Source organism: Cydia fagiglandana, chromosome 2 (assembly GCF_963556715.1).
Source record: "Cydia fagiglandana chromosome 2, ilCydFagi1.1, whole genome shotgun sequence".
In the NCBI taxonomy this organism is placed as follows: Eukaryota; Metazoa; Arthropoda; class Insecta; order Lepidoptera; family Tortricidae; genus Cydia; species Cydia fagiglandana.
Window position 1 is genome coordinate 275,976 of NC_085933.1, and position 24,183 is coordinate 300,158.

At 43.6% G+C, this 24,183-nt stretch overlaps 3 protein-coding genes across 3 annotated transcripts; 1 reads left to right on the forward strand and 2 right to left on the reverse strand.

Moving 5' to 3' along the window:
- Window positions 1-2,515: 2,515 nt before the first annotated feature.
- On the reverse strand, window positions 2,516-6,250 carry LOC134673227 (esterase AGAP003155). Its single transcript, XM_063531180.1, has 4 exons — window positions 5,801-6,250; window positions 3,329-3,526; window positions 2,969-3,109; window positions 2,516-2,752 (listed from the first exon to the last, which is right to left on the reverse strand). Exons 1-4 carry the CDS (start codon window positions 6,048-6,050, stop codon window positions 2,565-2,567), a joined length of 777 nt encoding a protein of 258 aa, XP_063387250.1. The 5' UTR covers window positions 6,051-6,250; the 3' UTR covers window positions 2,516-2,564.
- Window positions 6,251-7,209: 959 nt separating this feature from the next.
- On the forward strand, window positions 7,210-15,874 carry LOC134673237 (DNA replication licensing factor Mcm3). The gene is made up of 14 exons (XM_063531192.1): window positions 7,210-7,374; window positions 7,457-7,734; window positions 8,980-9,154; window positions 9,355-9,593; window positions 10,127-10,366; window positions 10,743-10,907; window positions 11,416-11,614; window positions 12,265-12,413; window positions 12,896-12,986; window positions 13,273-13,488; window positions 14,144-14,284; window positions 14,529-14,630; window positions 15,180-15,322; window positions 15,642-15,874. The coding sequence occupies exons 1-14, from the start codon at window positions 7,303-7,305 to the stop codon at window positions 15,841-15,843; spliced, it is 2,412 nt and encodes an 803-aa protein (XP_063387262.1). The 5' UTR covers window positions 7,210-7,302; the 3' UTR covers window positions 15,844-15,874.
- A 597-nt stretch (window positions 15,875-16,471) lies between these two features.
- LOC134673242 (protein Peter pan) lies at window positions 16,472-22,504 on the reverse strand. Its single transcript, XM_063531206.1, has 9 exons — window positions 22,176-22,504; window positions 20,004-20,156; window positions 19,394-19,564; window positions 18,973-19,095; window positions 18,588-18,649; window positions 18,352-18,505; window positions 17,966-18,121; window positions 17,375-17,558; window positions 16,472-16,917 (listed from the first exon to the last, which is right to left on the reverse strand). The coding sequence occupies exons 1-9, from the start codon at window positions 22,359-22,361 to the stop codon at window positions 16,493-16,495; spliced, it is 1,614 nt and encodes a 537-aa protein (XP_063387276.1). The 5' UTR covers window positions 22,362-22,504; the 3' UTR covers window positions 16,472-16,492.
- Window positions 22,505-24,183: the final 1,679 nt, after the last annotated feature.

Below are 24,183 nucleotides of genomic sequence, written 5' to 3' on the forward strand. Positions count from 1 at the left end.
AAAAGTCTGCAGCAATTTTGACAGCCCACGCAGTGCAAGTGTTATTTATAAGTCATAATTTCATAGAAGTTTCTTCAAATCGACCTTATTAATAAGAGACAGGGCTGCCAGATCGTATAATAGGCTACGAAATTCGTATAATGAAATTATTTTCGTATACATGTCGTATAGTTGGTCAATCGGTATAATTGGATACGAAAAAAAACACCGATGTTAAACTACTGTCAATGCTTCAAAAAACCGGGCAAGTGCGAGTCGGACTCGCGCACGAAGGGTTCCGTACCATAATGCAAAAAAAGAAACAAAAAAAAGCAAAAAAAAAAACTACTGTTACACGATTACTGTTACTGTTATACGATTTAATGGAACGGCAACTACTTAAATACACGTCAACGCGGGCTGTAACCGCGAAAAACCAAGTGCGCAAATTGCGGGCATCTTTCTCTGTCACTATTATTACGCTGTCATTGGAGTAAAAGAGAAATATCCCCGCAATTTGGGGGCTTACCGCAAAAACCGAAATTCACCAGTTATTAAAAAATCGATTTAAAATTATTGTTTTGTTTTGTACTCGTATAATGCCATCGAATTTCGTATAATTGCGGCCACAGGATCGCATAATCAAGATTTATGTACTGGCAGCCCTGATAAGAGATTAAAAATATTGAAAATTATCTTAAAATATTTTAATCTAATATTTCATCTCATACGTTCAATAAGGCCCGGGACTAGACCTTTTTACCTGCACTGACAGTGGGCCTTCTTAGCAACAAGTACAAATTCAGAATAATTGGGAATAATAGGGAGCAACTGCTATTTTTGAATGCTGGGCCTTGTTACCCGCCGGGCCTCATATGCCTGCACCTCGTCTACCTTATTTATTTGTTTTACAAGGGGAAAAGTTGTTGATTAACCGCTCGTGCTAATATTGATACCCAAACAAGCGAAACATTTTTTTTTATTAAATAGGAGGCAAACGAGCAGACGGATCATCTGGTGGTTAGCGATTACCGCCGCCCATGGACACCCGCAACACCAGAAGGGTTGCAAGCGCGTTGCCGACCTTTAAGATGGGGGTCTTTGAAGGTTTGAAGGTCGTATCGGACAGTTCATTCCACAGTTTGGCTGTTCGAGGCATTCACAAATTCAAACATTCTAAAATTGAACCACGAGCGTAGTTAGTGGTTCGTAAAGTTGAACCTTGAGCGTAGTGAAGGTTTCAAGGGACGAAGGTTAAATAAAATTTTCACCACATCAGCTCGTAAAGGCCCTCTTGATTGTTCGTAACGGATAAGAAAAGTGGCATTTAATTGGATGCAAATTTTGAGTTGTTACCGTAGGTAAATTGGATCAGTTGGTTGGTAATATTGACTTTAAAATGATAAATATTGAATAACGTCAGTTTGAAATTGATTTTATGATAAAGTAAATATTATCGGAGATGATCGCTCTTAAAAAATATATGTCGCTAGTCATTTATAACCTAAAAGCGCCAAATTACGCAAAATTATATTGAAATGACACCTGTGTATTGAATTTGAAGAATACTTTAACAAGGGTAGTTATCTGTATGACAATGCACCTAAAATAATTTTCATATGTATCTATTATTTCTGTACTTAACACGATAACGAATTCTACGTAAACGAAACCGCGGGCAATCCCTAGTACATATAGAAATAAATAAGGGAAGGTAAGTTTCCATTAGTGTACTGTGTAAAATAACTATTTACCATTGATAATAATTTTATAAACGCTTTGCGTATTTTTAAGGGCACCGCGCTAACCGCTAGCCCGCGACCGTCGATCGCTGCCTCCTGCCACGGCGCACAGCGCGGCGCGCGCAAACGCCGCGCGTTTGAAATGTAACTTAATATAAGCTCGGAATGCATACTTACGTATCAGTATTTAGTGTCGCCGTGATTTTATATTTCTAATCTTTTGTGTGAGAAGTAAGATCTTTATTATGACCGTGTAATATTAACTCTACAAACTTTAATTCAATATTGGCTATACTGCTTAACGAGAAATCAATATCTAGACAAGCACATTGTCTACATTTCTAACTTTTTACATGTATACTAAGTTGATAGATAATATCGTAATTTTGCAATATCAGCTACTCTAATTCTGTATTTTCATAATAATTCCTGTTTTTACGTTCACCAGAAAGCAGCTGTTCCAGATTTCTAAAAACCGAATAGTGTGAATAAATTAAAGTGTTATTGAATATGTTAAAGTTTTTTGTAACTTTAATTTTATATTTACATAGTTATTTAGCAAAAATTAAAAATTTAAATATGGCCGAACGCTCCACCTAAAATTTTCTAACTTTTTACATGAATGTTATTTAACATGCTTACAATAACATATCAAAAAAGAAAAAACTTTAATGTTATCAAAACCCATTTTTGTTCCACCGCTGGTCTATAGAGCTAGACTTCCAGATTGGCCATACAAATTACAATCAATAAAGACAGCTGGAACTCTAACGCATTAAATCAAATACAAACATCGCTCCACACATTTATTAAAAATAAACTATAACTATTTAAGAATAGGTCCTATCGCGTATCTTCCTCCTCCTTGGGTAGTATATTGGCGGGTTCCTCCTCCAGCAGGTCCTGGCAGCGGTCGTGCAGGAAGTCCTGGTAGGCGTCCTTGATGGAGCCCGAGCACGCCACGTAGTGCCCGCCCGAGTGCTCCGCCACCACCGGCTTCGTGAACAGGCTTATTAGGGACTCGCTCATTTCTGAAACATGTTCCATCAAAATGAGAGGTGGTTGTCAAGTTTAAATGGAATGAAGCAAAGGGTTCGAACTTTGGAATACTGTAAATCCGGCTGCGAAATTGGATAGTCACATTGTGAATTCATTCATTCATAATTTACGTGATAATAATAAAGTACCTAATGCACACATAACACAACACGCCCCTACTTGTCAGCTTATGATAAATAATAAGTTACCCTTTGGAATGATGGAGTCTCCCTCGCCGTACACATGTAACGAGGGGAGGTTGATCTCCTCGTCATAGAAGCCCTTATGCACCATGCTGCCGGAACGGAAGCCGGATGCGAAGATCGCGAAGTTGAATGTGTATGGTAAATCTGAAAACATTACAAAATCATGCATGAAATATCTCCCTAATGACCCTAACAATAAAATACGAAAAAATTACGGGCCAACATATCGCACTGGCGTCCCAACATTATCCTCGCCCTGCGAGAAGCCCATGAACCCTTGGCCTTGGCTTGAAGGGCCTCCAAGCCCAGAGCCGGCCCGCCCAGGCCCTTGCTACTATGTTCTGTGTATAGAAGCGTCCTTACATCCCTTCTGCTGCATGGCGGCCAGCAGCCCCACGAGGCAGGCGCCCTGCGAGAAGCCCATGAACCCGTGGAAGGGGCCGTGCTCGGCCACGGCGCGCTCCACCACCCGCAGGGTAGTCTCGAAGCCCAGCGCCGGCCCGCCCAGACACTTGCCGCTGAATGTGTTGTCTTCTGCGTTGAACCACCATGACCGCGAGTCTGCGCATAGGGATGACACATGATGAATTTTATAAAATAATCTAGTTGTGGGTAGAAATTGGCAACATTATAAATATTATAAAAACATAGAAAAAATATATATGTCGCAGTCGGATCGTATAATCCGCCGTATTACATTACGGCTAGCCGTTTTCAAAAACAGGGGTGTTTTGAAATGCGGCGGTTTAACGATTAGCCGTATTGAATGCGGCTGAATGAGAATCCGCCGGAATGTATTCGGCGCCATACGTTCTTCAACACGGCTAGCCGTAATGTAATACAGCGAGTCATTAGCCGCCGCTTTGACAGTTTTTAGTTCCCATTTTTAACAGTCGTGGCGCTGCCTGACAAACGCTGGGGTGTCCATCAAATCTGGAGTTGGTCGGACTGTTTCTTTTCAAAAAACATTTCCTTCGCAACTTAACTAGACGGAGCCCCGCGAACGGGGCTCCTATTTCTGAGCGCTTTGCCCTTCGGGCATCTGAAGCTACCTAACGAACCTAACCTACCTACCTATTGATTAGGTGAGACGTCCGTGAAAACATTACACTTCAGGGAAAAAAGCGTAGGTACAGGAACCTACTTACCTACCTACTAGGTAGATAAGTAGGTTCCTGTAATTGGCTCTATATATCTATTTAAGATTCCATTGTCATTTAGTTAGCTGTTGGATCTCCTTATGTAAATAAATAAATAAAAGAAACACATGTAGTGCGGTGGGACCATGGTAAAAATAAATTAAATTGCAAACATTGTCAAACTCCGGTTACGTAGGCGACCGAAAGAACTGATCACTCTACAATCTAAAATAGTGGTACGATGCGGCTAAACGTAGGCCGCCTTATTGAAGAACGTATCGCAACGCAATGACAATCCGGCTAATTTCAAAACGCCCCTGTTTTTGAAAACGGCTAGCCGCAATGTAATACGGCGGATTATACGATCTGACTACGACATATACATATAATAAAAAATCACGAAATAAATGTTTTTTTAATTTAACTTCTGAAATCATAAATGAAATGTATAGAAACGTAAAGACGAGTTGTCACACGGATAAAGGCCTGAGCACATCGGCTGCGTGTGCGTCACGTGCACGTGCGCGTGCGGCGTTGTAGTATACAGATCCTTATGATATGAGAGACGGCACATCGCTTGCGTGACGTGTGTGTGTGCGGCTCTAACATTTTACACGCACTACGCACACGTGCACGTCACGCACACGCAAGCCGGTGTGCACAGGCCTTAATTGGTATAGGGAACGTGCGCGTTGGAGGGTCTGTGGCCTGACTCGGAAACATTTGCCAAAGTGCTACCACCTACAGTGCTCGTTGGTACGTTTCGTATACGTACGTACAATCGAAAGTTTTAATCTATGACCCATTTTGTACCTTGTCACAGTGAAAATAGTATGACGTCTCTAGCGACTTTCATATTGATTATCACTGTGACAAGGTATGAAATGGGTCATAAATTAATACTTTCGACTGTATGTATGTTAGGCCACTTGTTGGTGTCAAATAGAGCTGAAATTGGGTATTCTTAAGAGAAACTGGTGACAATGTAATACAGTCATCGACAAAGAGGAATGCGAAAAGAAATATTTCATTACTAATAAATAGTAAAAATTAAATAATGCCATGTTTAACCATTTTACAAAATGAGACAGTCTTTTGACAAACTATACGTGAGAGTCAGTAATTTCCCTCCCTCCCTCAATAATTTTCTACAAGGACTATACTTTAAGTGCTGTGCTGGAATCCAGTAATTAAACCTTTTTTTTTACAATCCTCTAAATTTGTCCATGAGTGTATTATAATTATGATGGTACCGAGCTGATTCAATAATGGACAATGGAAATAGCCATCAGAAAAGAACTAAACTTTATTGCAAAGATATAGGTAGGGTCCACCAGTCAGCTGGCAGTGTTGTAAACAACTACCTTTTTCTTTCTTTTCCCTAAACAACTTCTTGGCCTTAGCTGCCACTTTCAAATAATCCTCAAAATTTTCTGTAGTCATTTGCGAGCAATAAAGTTTTTCCGCAGCTTTTCTTTCTTTACGCATAGCTTCACATTCAGCATCAAACCAATAGTTTGGTGAGAGTGTGGATAGTTTAATGGGTGCATGGTTTAGTGATCTATCCAGGTATTCCAGATTAGTAGGTGGTAATGAGCATGCTGCAAATGAATGTACATTTCATACAAAGTGACACAATTGGGTGCAGCAATTCAACAAAATACTAATTTGGCGTATGGGAGTATGGACTTGTTACCTTCCTCCCCTGCCCCCTCCTCGTGCAGCACTCGGTGCGGCGCCGACAAGAAGGTGAGTTGCGCGTACTTAGCCACGGCCTTGCGGAACGAGCCGATCTTGGCGCGGAACACGGCGCCGTTCTGCCGGTACCCGTGGAACGCCAGGATCTTCAGCCTCTTCCGCTCTTTCGAGTTCTCTTTAGCCTTCTCTGTTAGCACTTCACTCATGTTGGAATTGGAGTTCTCTTCGGACATTTGCTCTTGAGACATCGTACGTTTTGTGGTTAGAAGCCGCTTAACGTACAGATTATTTCGTTTCAGAAAGAAACTGGTGCCGGTGTTGTAATAAAGTGTTATAATCGCTTAAATTAAGTATTTAATTGAATAAAACCAAATAAGATTAAGCGTAGCCTGAGCAAACCTTGTCACTGTTTTGTAGGAACTGAAATTCCTTTTGCTTCTACAAAATAATCTCTATTCACTTCACATAAGTCTCAAAATGATTTTCCAATACATCAAACAAATCCGCAACCTCCAAAGCACGGCTTGACGTTTATGAATACGTTTAGAAATAAGTAGTATTTATACTAATTAAATTTATTTTAAAATAAGGTTTGAAAATTCTATACTTTTATTAATTTATTTTGAAATCCTCTTTAAGATTTAAAAATTATTTCAATAAGTCAACAATTGATTTATTATACTTAAAATTTTTAAAAATAACTAAACACTTTTTTAGGGTTCCGTACCCAAAGGGTAAAACGGGACCCTATTACTAAGACTTCGCTGTCCGTCCGTCCGTCCGTCCGTCTGTCACCAGGCTGTATCTCAAGCCCCCTCCAGACTATGCGCGTGAATCGCGAGTGTGGAGTCGATTTCGCAGGTCTGCGTTCTGGACTCCACACTCGCGTTCGCGGCTTCGCCCGCGATTCACGCGCATAGTCTGGAGGGGGCTTCACGAACCGTGATAGCTAGACAGGTGAAATTTTCACAGATGATGTATTCCTGTTGCCGCTATAACAACAAATACTAAAGTTGCTAACACACTATCGCACCGCACCAAGGTCATTGTGGGACGCACCCATAAGTAAAAGGGAGAAAGCGATATCTCTTTCTCCCTCTTACTTATGGGTGCGTCCCACAATGACCTTGGTGCGGTGCGATAGTGTGTTAGCAACTTAAAAACAGAATAAAATAAAGATTTAAATGGGGCTCCCATACAACAAACGTGATTTTTGACCAAAGTTAAGCAACGTCGGGAGTGGTCAGTACTTGGATGGGTGACCGTTTTTTTTTGTTGTTTTTTTGCATTATGGTACGGAACCTTTCGTGCGCGAGTCCGACTCGCACTTGCCCGGTTTTTATGAACGCAACTTTAAACTCGCGCAATGTTTTGGCGCCAAATCGCTTCAACTGTCATACTGTGAAACAATCGTTCATAGTTGTTGATCGCGTTTATAAACGCGTTTATTTCGCTGTTATTTCTTTTATTTAACACAAGTTTATTTTATATTCCATAAAAATGGAAGATGGTGAATTTGATCAAAGGTTGCGTGACTTACAAAGAGAGTACCTCGAGTTCTTGGACGATGAAGTGAGTACGATACTAAAGTAACCTCAAATGTATTGTTTAGCATCATTATTCTAAAAAGGTCGTGGTTTTCTTATTTTTTTAGGAAGACCAGGGTATTTACATGGAAAAGGTGAAGCAGATGATAGCGGATAAGTCGAAACGGCTGGTCGTAAACATAAATGACTTGCGGCGCAAGAGCCCGGAGCGCGCGAAGAACTTGTTGGAGAACGCGTTCGAGGAGCAGATCGCGTTCCAGAAGGCGCTGAAGGAATACGTGGGGTCAATGGACCCGACCTACGCCAAGGTGCAGGAGGAGTTCTTCGTGGCCTTCTCGGGCAGCTTCGGCACCAAACATGTCACACCGAGGAGTTTGACTTCCAGGTAGGTACTGATAATTTTTTTAATAGCTTTAATTCTGCAATCGGCTGTTCCAGCCATAAGAAGATGGTTGAATTTAGTTATTGGATTATTAGATTTAAGATTGTATTTTAGGGGTAGGGATATTATTGTCTCTTAATGGATTTAATTGGGTCCAAATTGGAAAAGAATTGCACAAGACTGTGAAAAATGGACATCTTTGGAAGAGGCCTTCACCTAACGGGTTCCTACAAATTAACAAACTTTATGTATCACGAAAGGAAATAAAACGCTTTTTATTTATTTTATTTATTAATGGATTTAATAAGCTGGTGTTTAGAAAGTAGTTGAAATCATGATAACTATTTAAATATCCTATATCAAATTTGACAAAATATTTAGAATTTTTATGATCATGGAATTTAACGATCATGGAATTTAACAGTTGTGCATGTATTGTATTTGGAATAGGAGTCTTGTCTTTTATTTTCTCAGTCTGTATATGAGTGTTGTTCAACCTCTGGGTTGTGATCCCCAAAGGTTGCTACACAATCGATCATTACTTCCAAACCTGGGGGCATCTATCTATCCCCAGCACAAACTACAGCTGCTTGGGGTAACATTAATATGATCGCACAACAAAACTAAACTCCATGCAATTACAGTAAACTGTGTTGATAATATGAGTACAGTCAGCAGCAGAAGTTGCTAAGTGGGCGAGGTGTTCAAAATTACCTCAATACTCTCTTATTCTCTTAACAACAAAGTCGCGTCAAGATCATTTTGAACACCTTGCCCGCTTAGCAACTTCTGCTGCTGACTGTACACGTTTATCTGGTGTCACCAGTGTGCCTACGGCCTACAGGTAACTGTTATTAAGGCTGACTTATTTTGGTTTGTAATTAATCTAATTTAATTTTCATCACACTTGCTCCATAAATACCTTATATCATGCAGGTGTACTGAAGGACAAAGGCCTATATTGTTCCCGCAGGAGTTATGGATTGTGGAAAAAAAAAGCTATAACTCCCTAGGGCTAAGTCCCTAACTTTTTTAATTATGCCACTAATTCATACATTTATTTTTAAAAGTAGTTATTGGTCACACTTAACAATAAGGTTTCAATTGGTTTGTTTCTTTCTGATTTGTTAGGAGTGGCCAATTACTATAGCGTCAGCACTCACCATAGCATTTTTCTAAAAAAATAATTCAAATCTGTTATTTCAGTTAAGCAAATTGAATGTTTCTCAGTAGAGCTTGTTGGTGCAGGTACTTAGGTAACCTGATCTGCGTGGAGGGCATCGTGACGCGCGTGTCGCTGGTGCACCCCAAGGTGGTGCGCAGCGTGCACTACTGCCCCGCCACCAAGAAGGTCATGGAGCGCAAGTACACCGACCTCACGTCCTTCGAGGCTTTCCCCACCACTGCCATATACCCCACCAAGGTACCAGCGCCATGCATTGGCACGACATTTTACTGAGTCGGGATTCAATTATAGCATCCAATGTTTTTTTATGTCTAAATTCTGCGTAATATATCTTCTTTTTCTTTATGTACTATGTTCTAGCTTTAAATAAATGTATTTTATTTATTTGTTTCAAAGTGGTTTCTTTACAAAATTATTAAAACACGGACTTTTTCCAGGATGACGAGGGCAACCCCCTAGAGACGGAGTACGGGCTGTCGCGCTACAAGGACCACCAGACGCTGACGGTGCAGGAGATGCCCGAGCGCGCGCCGGCGGGCCAGCTGCCGCGCGCCGTGGACGTGGTGTGCGACGACGACCTGGTGGACCGCTGCAAGCCTGGCGACCGCGTGCAGGTCGTCGGCAACTACCGCTGCCTGCCCAGCAAGCAGGGCAGCTTCACAGCCGGGACGTTCAGGTCCGTTGGTTCAACTTATGTTGATGTCCTATTTGGGCTTTATTTTATTTATAGAATGGTAGGGCAGCAACTGATGGAAATGGAAATGGTCAGGACATACAATTAGAGGCAAAGAAAAATGGTCGAAAACGATAATGAACTGGTTCACAGGCCATAAGAAAAGGAAAAGAGGTAGACCATTTAGAAGATGGGTGGACGACATCAAAGCCACAGCAGGAACCACATGGACGAGAGTTGCCAAGGATAGAGAGGAATGGAGAAGGTTGGAGGAGGCCTTTTGCCAATAAATGGCACACAGACAGAAAAAAAAACGCAAGAACTGTAGAAAATAATGCAATCTACTGTCTGAAATAAAGGATTGTTACATGTTACAGGGCAGCAACTACACAGCAATGCCCTTATTTTTCTTGGCATATTATATGTCAAGGCACCTCACAGGCAGCTGCATGGATTTCCACGACACCTGACTGATGAACCTGATGTTCGTCTTCACTGGTTTGAATTGCATATTCACACATCATATTCCTTTACAGAACCATCTTAATAGCCAACAATGTGACCCAGATCAACAAGGGCATGGATCTGGCCATCACCCTCGACGACATCAAACTTTGCAAGCGCATGGCCAAGAGGAAGACGGAAGACATGTTCGAACTGCTGGCCAAGTCACTGGCTCCTTCCATCCATGGCCATGAGTACATCAAGAAGGCTATCCTCTGCTTACTGCTCGGTGGCATGGAGAAGGTGCTGGCAAATGGCACCAGGCTACGAGGGTGAGTAGGACAGACTTATTTTAGTTATTCGGCTCCACACAGAAAGAGCCACCTCTCGATTCGTGAAAACCTGAAGATGTGAGTAGGGCATATTCCAATTTTTGCTGCATGAATAGCAGAAAACTTGTCTTGTTTGTATCATGGCTGCATCGTGGATGTCAAGTTACGTCTACACAGACCGAGCAGCTTCGCGCGGCAGTTTCCTCGATATTGTTCGACTGTTCGTTTTTAGTCGATCCGGCTGTTTACCAAAACGCGAGTTATATCAACTAAGAGACATGATCGAGTTTCTAATGAACCCGCAGTGTTGTTCCTTATGCTACGTAATCTGTCTTTAGTAGATGTTTATTATCTGTAACCCGCGTTATTGTTCCAGAGACATCAACATCCTGCTGATCGGCGACCCGTCCGTGGCCAAGTCGCAGTTGCTCCGCTACGTGCTGCTGACGGCGCCGCGGGCGATCACCACCACCGGCCGAGGCTCCTCCGGCGTGGGTCTGACGGCCGCCGTCACCACCGACCCCGACACGGGCGACCGCAGGTATAGGGACTAAATTCTCGTCAACATACCCAGGATTTTTTTTCCTGATTCACAAACAGTTTTGGACAATTTAGACATATGTACTTCGAAAAATATATTTTTCTGGAAGTTAGAGCAAATCTGCATATTATTCATGTATTTTTAGTATGTCGTAGAAATACCTACATTTTACTAAGATACTAAATTCATAAAAAATCTACTCTTATTTGGAACTTCGCCATTTATAAAGAGATTGAAGGATGAAAATGTTAGCGCACATAGTAAATTAGGACATAGAATGATCATTTGTATCCCAATTTTAGTGCCGGAATACTGGGTATCACCATCGAAGTGCCGGATTTTAGAGATTTCACTGTAGATTTGACTGTAGATTTGATGAATTGGAACTACTCATGAAGAGCACACATATATTTTGTCAAGTCAGATTTTCTATTATTATTAAGTCATTTAGGTCTTTTTCATGTCGCGATTTTTTTATCATTATACTGAGTCGTATTTGTACATGGAGGCTGGAGGCGGGCGCCATGGTGCTCGCGGACCGCGGCGTGGTGTGCATCGACGAGTTCGACAAGATGTCGGACATCGACCGCACCGCCATCCACGAGGTGATGGAGCAGGGCCGCGTCACCATCGCCAAGGCGGGCGTGCACGCCGCGCTCAACGCGCGCTGCTCCGTGCTGGCCGCCGCCAACCCCGTCTACGGCCGGGTGAGTACGACAACATGGCGGACATCGACCGCACCGCCATCCACGAGGTGATGGAGCAGGGCCGCGTCACCATCGCCAAGGCGGGCGTGCACGCCGCGCTCAACGCGCGCTGCTCCGTGCTGGCCGCCGCCAACCCCGTCTACGGCCGGGTGAGTACGACAACACGGCGGACATCGATCGCACCGCCATCCACGAGGTGATGGAGCAGGGCCGCGTCACCATCGCCAAGGCGGGCGTGCACGCCGCGCTCAACGCGCGCTGCTCCGTGCTGGCCGCCGCCAACCCCGTCTACGGCCGGGTGAGTACGACAACACGGCGGACATCGATCGCACCGCCATCCACGAGGTGATGGAGCAGGGCCGCGTCACCATCGCCAAGGCGGGCGTGCACGCCGCGCTCAACGCGCGCTGCTCCGTGCTGGCCGCCGCCAACCCCGTCTACGGCCGGGTGAGTACGACAACATGGCGGACATCGACCGCACCGCCATCCACGAGGTGATGGAGCAGGGCCGCGTCACCATCGCCAAGGGAGTGTAGTGTATTGAGATACTATCGCGGTGCTCCAGTGGTAAGCCTCCTGTAACAAACTACCTAAAGATTACACCTTAACCTATACCACATGCATGATGGAATGTTTTGTTTATCCCCCAGTATGACCAGTACAAGACCCCCATGGAGAACATCGGCCTCCAAGACTCGCTGCTCTCTCGCTTCGACCTTCTGTTCGTGATGCTGGACCTGGCCGACGCCGACCACGACAGCCGCATCTCCGAGCACGTGCTCCGGATGCACCGCTACAGGTACCCCGTCAAATTGTCAAAACAATTCATAATAGCTACAATGTTATACCCTAGACCAGCGGTTCTCAAACTTTTTTGGTGACTGAACCCTTTCGGCAAGCGAAATATTTGACGGAACCCCAAATTAAAAATTTTCGGTCATCACTGTGGACCAGATATACCTATAGAGAAGCTGGTTTTTTTATTATTACAAGTATATTTTCGCGGAAACCCAACAGAGGCTTTGCGGAACCCTAGGGTTCCGCGGAGCACACTTTGAGAATGGCTGCCCTAGACCCATTACGATTTCACTTATTTTTAACAATTCTGACCGCATACAAGTTTGTGAATTAATTCTCAACTAAACCTATGAAGCAGACCAATTTTTAAGAAAAGTAACATATTATTAATTCGACTCCGATGATTATCCATATGGACTCAAATAATTAATTGATGATTAAAGGCGCAATCCTACTTGTCTTATAAAATGTACCGTTGTCCAGAAATCCGAAAGAGCAAGACGGAGAGGTGCTGCCGATGGGCTCGTCTGTGGAGATGCTGTCCACTGACAACCCCGACAACGATGAGGTCGAGGTAAGAGGAAAAGGAGGAAAAACCTTAGAATTAGAACCCAATTATTGTCAACGAGTTAACGTGAGTTATGTGGACCGTTTGCGTTGTTTAAAGCTTTATTAAATTATTATAAAATTTGACCCATTCTTTTAAACAAGACAATAACAAAAACAAATCAACACACATCTTTCTAATTTTAGTGCGGTGCGAAATGGCGGTAGGTGACGCCTCCTCACGTGACTTTCCGTCCCAATAAGTGTCAACACATAGTCATGCTAGCCGCACATAATGGTTCTGTTATTTGTAGGACGCGCAGGATTCAATCTATGAGAAATACGACCCGCTGCTGCACGGAAACACGCGCAGCAAGAAGGAGCGCATCCTCTCCACCAAGTTCATGCGCAAGTTCCTGCACATAGCCCGCCTCATGAAGCCCAAGCTCACGCAGGAGGCCTCCGACGCCATCGCTGACGAGTACGCCAGGCTGAGGAGTCAGGACACCATGGACAGTGATGTTGCCAGGGTAAGTTCCTGCACATAGCCCGCCTCATTAAGCCCAAGCTCACGCAGGAGGCCTCCGACGCCATCGCTGACGAGTACGCCAGGCTGAGGAGTCAGGACACCATGGACAGTGATGTTGCCAGGGTAAGTTCCTGCACATAGCCCGCCTCATTAAGCCCAAGCTCACACCATGGACAGTGATGTTGCCAGGGTAAGTTGCTGCACATAGCCCGTATCATTGATGCCCAAGCTCACACCACGGTCAGTAATCAGTAATGTGACAAGGGTAAGTTTCAGGGTCAGAATCCTACATCGCCCTATCGAAGTTTAACCCTTTTTACGTCAGACGGCGACGGAAAAAATATGCCGCGCCCCGGACACTAGGCGATCGCGAATATTTCAGCGAAATTTAACTTTACGGAGTCCCGCGTAAGTCCTAGCTTACGCCTTCCTATCTATAGCAACAGCACAGCCTCGCTCCAGTTCAGTCCAGCTGTATGTAACTCTGTTTCGACGGACCGTCGTCATGAGTGTATATGACTGGAAATTCCGTCCACGATTTCCTGTAATAGTTTCGGACTTCAAAAGGTTATACTGTGTATTGTAGAACCTCAGATAATATTAGTTGTAATAAAAAGCCGTTGGTGCTAGTTTAATGGTGTATCTCTTGCACACAGACGCAGCCAGTCACGGCGCGTACGCTGGAGACTCTGATCCGCCTGGCCACGGCGCACGCCAAGTGTCGCCTCAGCTTCGAGGTCACCGCCGACGACGCGCACTCGGCCATTGAGCTCGTGCAGTATGCTTACTTTAAGAAGGTAAGCTTTTCACTTCAACTACGACCTTTTTCTTTTGATTTATGATAAGACAGTTTATCTCCTCGCCGTGTCCGACGATGGCGACTCCTCCAAATGTTTTTAATTAGGGACACGGAACGCTCTAATATGACTTGCGAAGCCAAACTTGGTTTTGAAAATGCGATTGTAATGGAGCGCAATAAAGTTATTATAATCATGATACAACGGTTAAGTTAATTTCCTAATCGTTTGGTGTCGTAAACAGGTGCTGACGAAAGAGAAGCGTCGCAAGAGGCGCGCGTCCGCCGACGAGGACGAGGAGGAGGCCGAGCCCGGCCAGCCCCGCGCCAAGCGCACCCGCCGCACGGTAACTACGCTTCTTCTATACCGAGGGTCTCCAAATCCCGGCCCGCGGAGGCCGCGGACACCCACTGCAAGAGCCCATGGTCCGGCCGCGGGAGGAATTGCAGGGGTCCGTATTCATTGAGTGGAACTGTTCCTAAACAGCAGCAACCGGCGCCGCCCTCATCACTCCTTGCGTAAAAATCAACGGGGCGCGACAGTTTCCGAGGTGCAATATGGCCCTCGGGTAAAAAAAGTTTGGAGACCCTCGTTCTATACTTTACTCGTGTATTTCAGTTACTCGACTACGCGTGTCGTATCCACCATCATCGGGACACGTCTCCGACCTGTGAGCAAAGTGTGGTGTGTGGGAATCGAGCGCCACATAATGTTAAGACGCCACGTTAGATCTTGACGGAGACGACGATGACGAAAGACTTGGACAAGAACGAAGAAGAAGAGAGATGCTTTTGTCCGGCGCGGCGGTGGTGGGGGGACACCGGGCTTGTGAATAAAATAAAGCCCCAAAATATTGTTCATCTCACTCAAAATATGTATGATAATAATATTTCAGAACGGCGCCGCGGGTGAGGATCCATACGCGTTCTCGTCCGACGAGGAGGCCGAGCCGGTGCTCCGCGCCGCGCACGACAGCCGGCCCGAGCCCAGCGCTCGCGCCACTCGCTCACAACAGCCTACTTCTATCGATGCTAACAGGTAATTTCTTCATTTTCTATTCACTATTCTTCATTTTCAACTTTAAGTTCCATCATATCCTTGAGCTACAAATAAAATCTTGTATATTTGTACAATTTTCATTTGTGAGTAGACTTTTAATTACATGGAAGGCCTTTTTTTAGGGCGGCTAGAAGCTATAAGTGACTTGCATTACTGTGAATATTGCGTTATGGCTCTGATTAAAATTTTAAGCTACTAATTTGATTCCATTTTCCACTATCGGCAACCCTGGCTTAAACGATCAAATATTTGAATGTCGAGCGGCGTGTTATAAAATAATTGTGTTGTTTACTCGCAGACTGGCGCAGTTCAAGACGGCCCTCCACGAGTTGTTCCGGTCGGAGCGCGCCAACTCGCTGCCGCTGGCGCGCATCGCCGCCTTCGTCAACGAGAAGTTCTCGCACGCCGAGTTCTCGCCCGGCGAGCTCCACGCCGCCCTCGACCGGATGACGGCCGACAACCACGTCATGCTCGCCGACGACATCGTCTTCCTCATCTGACCGCAGCCCGCAGTGCTCGCACGCTTAAACCCGAGATGGCGGTCGATAACCATCATGGCCGACGACTAGTTTGTAATGCACTTACCTCAAATGATTTCAAAACCTGCTTCATCTTAATGAAAGTGTTAAATAACTAATGTGAAAATCATGTAAAATGTATTATAAATATTATCGTTATTGATGGTAAAGTTGACGAAATATAAAGTGAGCTGATTTTGGTCAAGCTTGTTCGAGATATTAGCTCACTTTATATTTCGTCAACCTTAACAGCGGTGCCTTAAAATAAGTACAAATCATCAGCTCATCACAATATTCACAATGTATTGATTGATGAATCCCGCCTGTAAAGTAAATTAGTGCATTTTGAGAATGCTTCTATTCGTTATTGTTACGTGTTAGCTATTAAGTTTGTGTTTATTACATTACAACGTTAATCGTAAGTTTTGTAATTAAAAAATCTGAATAAACCGATTTTTTGTAACGTACTTACCTACTTGTTTTTTTATATAAAAGTTATTATTTTATATGATAAATTTATAATTGAATTGCGTAGATACAGGGGGCTACAGGGACACTTAGGCAATCCATTTTGTTGTTCTAGTTCCTTTACAAATCAAAAACCAAAAAATACTAAATCGTCCATTTATTGTCATTTCCGGCCCTTCTTGCCCTGTTTACCAGACTTGAACTTATTCACTTTCCCCCCGAACACTTTCTTAGGTTTGTTGAAACCTTTATCCCTTCCTTTGCCTTTATTTCCTTGGAAATTCCTTCCGTCCTGGTTTTTGTTGAATTTCCGTCCGCCATCTCTATTATTTTGGAATCCACCTTCTCTCTTGTTATGGAATTTCCTTCCGCCGCCTTCCCTGTCGTCTTTATTCCCGTGGAACTTCCTACCGCCGTCTTTGTTTTGGAACTGCCTGTCCTTATTCTGGAAGCGTCCGTCCTTGTTCTGCGAACCGCCCTTTTGACTGGGGTCATATTTCTTCTGCAGTTTCTTGTCGAGTCTTAACTTCTTGAAACCACGCACGGAGTCGTCGCCGGCCTTTCGTTTCCGCGGAGCACTGAATAAATCTGGAATAAACAAAGTTTGACACTTTTATTACATGTTATTGAAGTCATGCTATTACGTTTTGCGAAGAGCCCGTCAACTTTGATATATTATGACTGAACTAAACAACTGTACCTCGGTGAACCTTACGGCTTTGCAATAAGGTTTACGAAAGTGTGGAGATTGGTTTACACATTTTTTTTTCTCGGCCATTTGAGTGTCCCACTATTGGGCAAAGGCTCTCCCCTTAATTTCCACGACTCGCGATTTCGTGTTTCCTCCGGCCAGGTGTTCAGGAAGCTGTCCAGGTCATCCCGCCATCTCCGTTTGGGCCTGCCGCGGCCACGTCCCTCTACCGGCATCCACTTACCGATTTTAATTCGATTTACAAAAATCTTCTCAAAACTCAAATTAGCTACAGTCGCAAAAAAAAATGTTAAACTCAAAAGAATGCTAACATTATGATTTGAGATTAATTACCTTGGTCGGGCTCGGCGCCGACGGCCTCGCGGTAGTATTGCGCATCATCATCATCATCGCCCTGGTCGGAGGCGGCGCCCTGCGACTCCGCGTTGGCGAGCTCCATCAGCCGCTGGCTCTCTGTCACCTCGCGCTTCTTCTTGATGCCTTCCAGCGCCTTCTGTTTCAGCTCCTCCTTCTCCCTCTGATACAAAGGAAAACATTCAATCAAAAACGTAAAAATGTAATTGTAAGAGGTTCCATATTGCTATGCCATTCACATGGCAAGGTACAGTAGGAGGTTGATCGACCGAACACCAACTTCTTTCCAAACTAGTCACGGTCCCGATTGGCTCGGTCGGATAGTGCAGGTTCTACTTTACATAATTATTTATTAACGATCAGGTTTTATAATTGATGGAAATGAATTTCAAATGGGTCATTGAGGGCACCTACAGTCTACAAAAAAAAGTAGAAATTAAAAAGTGGCAATACTGTAGTGTCGTCCCGTATTCTTATATAAATTAATTTGAAAGGGAATGATGTAAAGCCATACAGGTACAACATTTGAAGTCAAATCGAAATATCAGAATAATAGATAATAAAAGTGACCTGTTTCCGCTTGACGTTCTGCTCCTGCTGCGCCTTGCGGCTCTCCTTCTGCTTCTTCTTGGCGTCGCGCTTCTTCTTGATGGCCGCCTTCTCCTCCTCGGTCTTCTCGACCAGCTCGTGGAACAGCACCTCGCCGTCCATCAGCCCGTCCTCCACCTGAAACATGGTCATTATTACATTTTGTGCCAACACATCTAACGGTATCAGCGAACATAAGATTTTAATCGTAAGATCGCAATAAGATGCGATGTCACATCACGTGGAGGAAGCGATGAGGTAGGACCACTTTTGACACTGCGTTGGCTCATTGAATTGTGTCTTGACACAAGATAATGTCAGTGACCATTGATAGTCTTTGCGTCGTTGCAATAAGGTTGAACTTGTACCTTGATGAGCTGTAGAGATATCCTCGGGCCGAGCTCGTAGAGCCGCAGGGCCGACCTGGAGTCCTGCGCGGCGCCGCGCGAGGCGAGCGCCTGCGGCAGCAGCACGTGCGCCGCCGGGTCGTCCTCGAACTCGCTCTCGGAGAGAAGGGCCGCTCTGTAAATGCAAATGTGTAGAGCGTTATAAAAAGCTTCAAAGCTTACAGAAATATGTGTACATACAACCAAAAGATGCTTACTTGTCAAAGAATTCTGACATGTCTTTGCAGCGATTTAAATTGGGTATTTTGCCTTGAACCACCTGAAAAAAGAAAATTATTAATATATTATTAAAAATGATAATTCTAGGTCTACTCTACTCTCGTCAGGCGTGTCACATTTCGCGATTTCGTCGCTTTGCTACAGGTAGCTAAAAGTACATTCGTTCGACCCCAATTTTGGGGTTTGCCATAAGCCGCGTGTGGCGCTGTCGCCACCTAGCGGCCATATCTATGCTGATCGTAACAGACGCGTTTTGTTAGAGAGTGAGTCTTCTGTACCTAGTACTATTATTTATTCTGTGCTCTCGTATTAAATATCTGAAACTAGATAAGCAATAAATGAGTAATTATTGTAGGATTGTACCTTCTTGGTGCCCTTATTGAGTCCGACGGGCGTGGCGCGGATGACGTAGTGCCGCAGGTCGATCATCTTTGTCGAGGGGTTGTAGTTCATCAACACGCAGCGCCGGATATTCTTTAATTTCACCTGAAATTAACAAAATAAATATAGAATATTTTAATATTATGACAACTTTCCTTTTCTTTCTAAGATGTAGTAAACATGTTCAAATTTCTGAAATCCGCCACTGACTTGACTTGCAGAAATTAGTCAGATAGATTTTTCAGAACAGTCAGATCAAAATCCTTTTTCAGTCACTGTTGAAAAACATTGTTAGGAAACCTAACTTTATCCTTCTTTCTTCGTTTTCCTAAAAACTGGCTCCTGCACCAATGCTTGGGCTCCTTTAGTATGCAACTGGGAAAGCGCTAAGATGAGGACATACGGTGGTGATGTTGATGGTGGGGAACATGTTCTGGAACATGGTGGCCATGAGCTTCATGTGCATGCCCTCGCCGGAGAAGGAGTTGAGCACGATGAGCGGGGCGTGCTGGAAGGCCTTCATCATCACATACTGCTTGCGGAGGGAGGACACCACGTCGCGCGCGAGGCTGTACTGAAATTACAACAATTTATTTAACATTTATCATAATCATTATCATATTATCTGTCATAATATTATGTACACCTGATAAAGACATCCCTTCAACTGCCCCCCAGGATCTTTAACAAGGATACATTATATCCACTTCAGTACATTCACATCTCACATACCTAGTTTATGAGTGGCAATAACAAATTATATGAACCTAAGAGATCGAACTGATAGAGTGTGTCCAAATCTAGCAACAATTAATTATCTTTCACACCTGCATTCAACCCAAAATATTTAAGGGTGTGTAGTTTTTAGTTTAAATCACAATGGGTTTTCTAATTTTGTCATGTTAATCTACATAAAAAATGTATAGTTGTGACTTGTGACAGAGTTGTCATACACAAGGCAATGAAATCAGTTTTGACATACCTATGTAAAACAATTTTTGAATAATACTTACATTATGTATTTTGAAGGTAAGTGTGGGTCCGCGCGGCAGGCGCGCGAGCCGCATGTAGGAGCCCTGCTCAGTCTCCGTGAACACCATCATGTGGGAAACATGCAGGTAGCCAGACACTGACAAGAAGTCCTTGATTGTGTTCTTTTTCCTTTCCTGAAACATCACTTGTGTTTAGTTAACCCAAATAAAATAAAAACCGGACAAGTGCAAGTCGGACTCGCCCACCGAGGATTCTGTATATTTTAATATTTGTGTTTATAGCGGCAACAGAAATAAGTACATCATCTGTAAAATTTTCAACACGGTTCATGAAATACAGCCCGGTGACAGACATACAGACAGTCGGACAGTGGAGTCTTAGTAATAGGGTCCCGTTTTTGCCCTTTGGGTACAGAACCCTAAAAATCTCCTAGTTTAATATTATAATTGGTTTAAGAGAAAGCCTGTAAACTCAAGGATTTCTGAGATATATATATATATATATATAGATGTAGATGTAGTGTAGGGACGCCCGGCCGGAAGCAGGCGGGCTGTCGATCGCTTGTCGCGTTCATTCAGCCCGGTTCCCTGGAGTTGGAGGTGCAGGTTACTGTCCCGGCGGCATTCCCACACTATTCTCCTCAAATCTTCTTGTTTTCCTGCAGAACAGAAGGACATCTTTGAGTTCGACGTCCTTTAGTTCGCTTTCTTCTAGTGTGTCTCTACCGAATGTATTATATCGCGGTGCCGCGTACATAGTACATTCTGCTAGTAAGTGTAAGCTGGTCTCCTCCTTACCACAATGTGGACAGGAGGCGTCTCTACTAATTTCCATTATCTTAAGGTGTCTGTTGAGAGTATTGTGACCTGTAATGATACCTGTCAGTAGTCTCAGACTGCTCTTACCTAGTTTCAAAAGATACCTGGTTCTCCTGTGGTCTATACCTTTGATCATCATCTTCGACTGTCTGCATCCAGTCTCTTCTACCCATTCTCTCTGTGCTACCATCTCTTTTACCTTCTCTATGACTCCCTTCGTGACATCAGCTGACATAGGCAGAGCCGGTTCCGGACCTATGTATTCCGTCTCCGCCCCTATCCTCGCCAGCTCGTCTGCTTTCTCGTTTCCCGTTACTCCCTGGTGTCCTGGTACCCATGCCACGTGACACTTCTTTGCTTGCCTATCAAGTTGAGATCCTCTCGACATTCTCTCACGAGCGAGGAGGTAACTGATATTTTCTTTAGTGCCTTTAGTGCTGCCTGGCTGTCTGTATATATTACAACAGCTCCCTCTTGATTTGCGCTCTTTTTGATTATGCTTGCGCAGCGTGTTATAGCACATACCTCGGCTTGGAACACGCTAGCATATCTACCCAGTGGTACTGATACCTTCTCTCCCAGTTTGGGGATCACTATGCCCGCTCCTGCTAGTTTCGTCGAGCTTCTTCTTGAGCCATCCGTGAAGCAGATGGTCGTCGGGTGTCCGACTTCCACCTTCCAGTTGTCTCTTTCTCCTATGTGTATTCTATATTTCTTGTCAAAAATCTCCTGCCTCTTTATAAGGTCATTATTAGCCATCAACATTTCAAGTTTTGATAGTGCCTCTCTTTGTATCAGCGCGTGTCTCTTGTCCACGCTGCTTCCTCTCCATTCCTTGCATGCTTTCATTCTATACCACTGTTCCGTGGCTCTTTTCTCCACCTCAATCCAGAGTGGTTTCAAGCCTAGCATTACCTCCATTGCGTGTGTCGGGGTCGTTCTCATAGCCCCCGTCATCATGAGGCACGCTAGTCTCTGGACTTTGGTTAGTTCTCTTTGGTTTTCTTTAATATGTGCTCTATGCCACCATGTCACTATATGTATATATATATATATATATATATATATATATATATAACATGTTAACCCATATATATATATATATGGGTTAACATGTTTTTTAAACAATTTCAAACATTGATCTCTCTCTGTGGTCGCTCCCTCGTGACTGAGGAACGTGGTCATCGGTGGATGTGGATGCTCCATCATAAACCCAACATTAATACTGCTTTACTGTTGCCCGGAGTTGTTGTATACATATTCAACGAGGAATAACCGCAGCGTAGCAAAAAGCACAGGTGGCTTTGAATAGATTTACCCCAAAATTCGTTACGAAATAATTCATAAAAAGTAAACAAAAAATGTCAAACATACTTTAAGCTGTGACGCTGTGAACGGCTCCATAATCTTACGAAAGTCCTTGGTGAGATCGATGAGGTCCTTGCCGCAGTGCCCGCGGTGGATCACGAACGAGTGCGGTGCCTTCACCAGGGTCTCCGGCTCCAGGCTTTGCTTGGTCGTGCTGTTTTTCTTCGCACATTTTCCTTTCCTCTTACCCATCGTAGACGTGTATTTACAGCAATAAATAAAACTAAACGCGGAAGTTTATTCGTAGATTTCACTTAATGTAAATTACATATTGTTTAGATTTGTGGAGAAAACCAACTGACCCTCTTAATTTGAGGTTATTTTATGAAAAGCAAAGTACAACAGAAAGCACACGAGTTTGACAATTAACGGTAGACTGACAGTAAATATCAGTGTTTTTCTCTCTGCGAATCTTCAGTGGTCCAAACTGTAGGAGCAAGCGCAAGTTTATTAGGGTGGTATTCCATCTGTCCAATGTGTATTTTGTCCAAATTTTGTCTCACATTTTGCTTAATGAGAGAGTGAGACGCAATGACATTGGACAGGTGGAATACCACCCTAGTGGTAACACACTATCACACCGCACCGCGACCTTGATGCGTCGCACCTATAAGTGAGAGCGAGGAAGAGATATCTGTTTCTCGCTCTCAGTTATGGGTGCGACGCTCCAAGGTCGCAGTGCGGTGCGATAGTGTGTTACCACTTTAAGACAGGGCTGTTTATGAGTAGAAAAATACATTTTTCATCAGTGTTGCTAGAACTCTCAAAAGTTTCCTCAAAATGCATGAAAACACAGCAAATGTGTGGGAAAAAATACTTATATTTATTTTATTTGAAGATGCACTTTATAATATGTATTGTGATATTGTGAAGAGCGCTGGTGGCCTAGCGGTAAGAGCGTGCGACTTGCAATCCGGAGGTCGCGGGTTCAAACCCCGGCTCGTACCAATGAGTTTTTCGGAACTTATGTACGAAATATCATTTGATATTTACCAGTCGCTTTTCGGTGAAGGAAAACATCGTGAGGAAATCTGCATACATCTGCGAAGAAATTCAAAGGTGTATGTGAAGTTCCCAATCCGCATTGGGCTAACGTGGGGACTATAGCCCAAGCCCTCTCCCGCTCGAAAGGAGGCCTGTGCCCAGCAGTGGGACGTATATGTGCTGAACTATTACATATTATTGTCTTTTGCCCATTTTGCCCCCTCCAACCCGCCCCCTAGTTACGCCACTGACTATTTAGGGATCATCCATTAATTACGTCACATGAATTTCTAGATATTTTGAATCCTCCCCCCCTCCATGTCACACTTGGTCACATTTTGCAACTCCCTCCCCACCTGTGGCCTATTTTATAAAGCTACAAGTTACAATTTACAAGCGGAAGTCTCGTTCTAACACATAGGGTTCAACGAAATCGGCAATACTAACTCGGCATTATTTAAAAAGAAATATTTTTGGTAAAAGAAATATTAATAATTTTATAATGTAATAGGCGGAGCGCCGGGGTGGAAAGGGGCGATTCAGTAAACACAGTATACCGGTTGACAGATGTAATACCTTCCAGCTTCTATACTCTAATCCTCCCAATACTTACTATTCTATCATTATATATAATTATTCTACGTGACCGAAGAGGAAATCCCTTATCGAGTGGAGGCGCAAGATCTACATTTAATGTGCTGATCACTCAATATGCACAGACGTGCCAATATGAGTGTCTGCCTATCACACCTCCCCTGAAAAGGTAGGGGGTTCCCTCCCCTGAAAAGAACACTCTTGGTGATACAACTTTACTCTACCTACTTACTAAATAATCTGTATTATTTTTAAATTTGAACCTATAATGTCCTTATTTTATATGGTCCTAAATATACGTCATTTAATTTATAGTAACATTCATTCTTAATTAATACTAAATCACCTATCTTAAAATTAACAATGTTTGACTTATAATGTAGTATTTTATATGTTACCTACATACTTTGATTTAAAAAACTATTTCCAACACAAA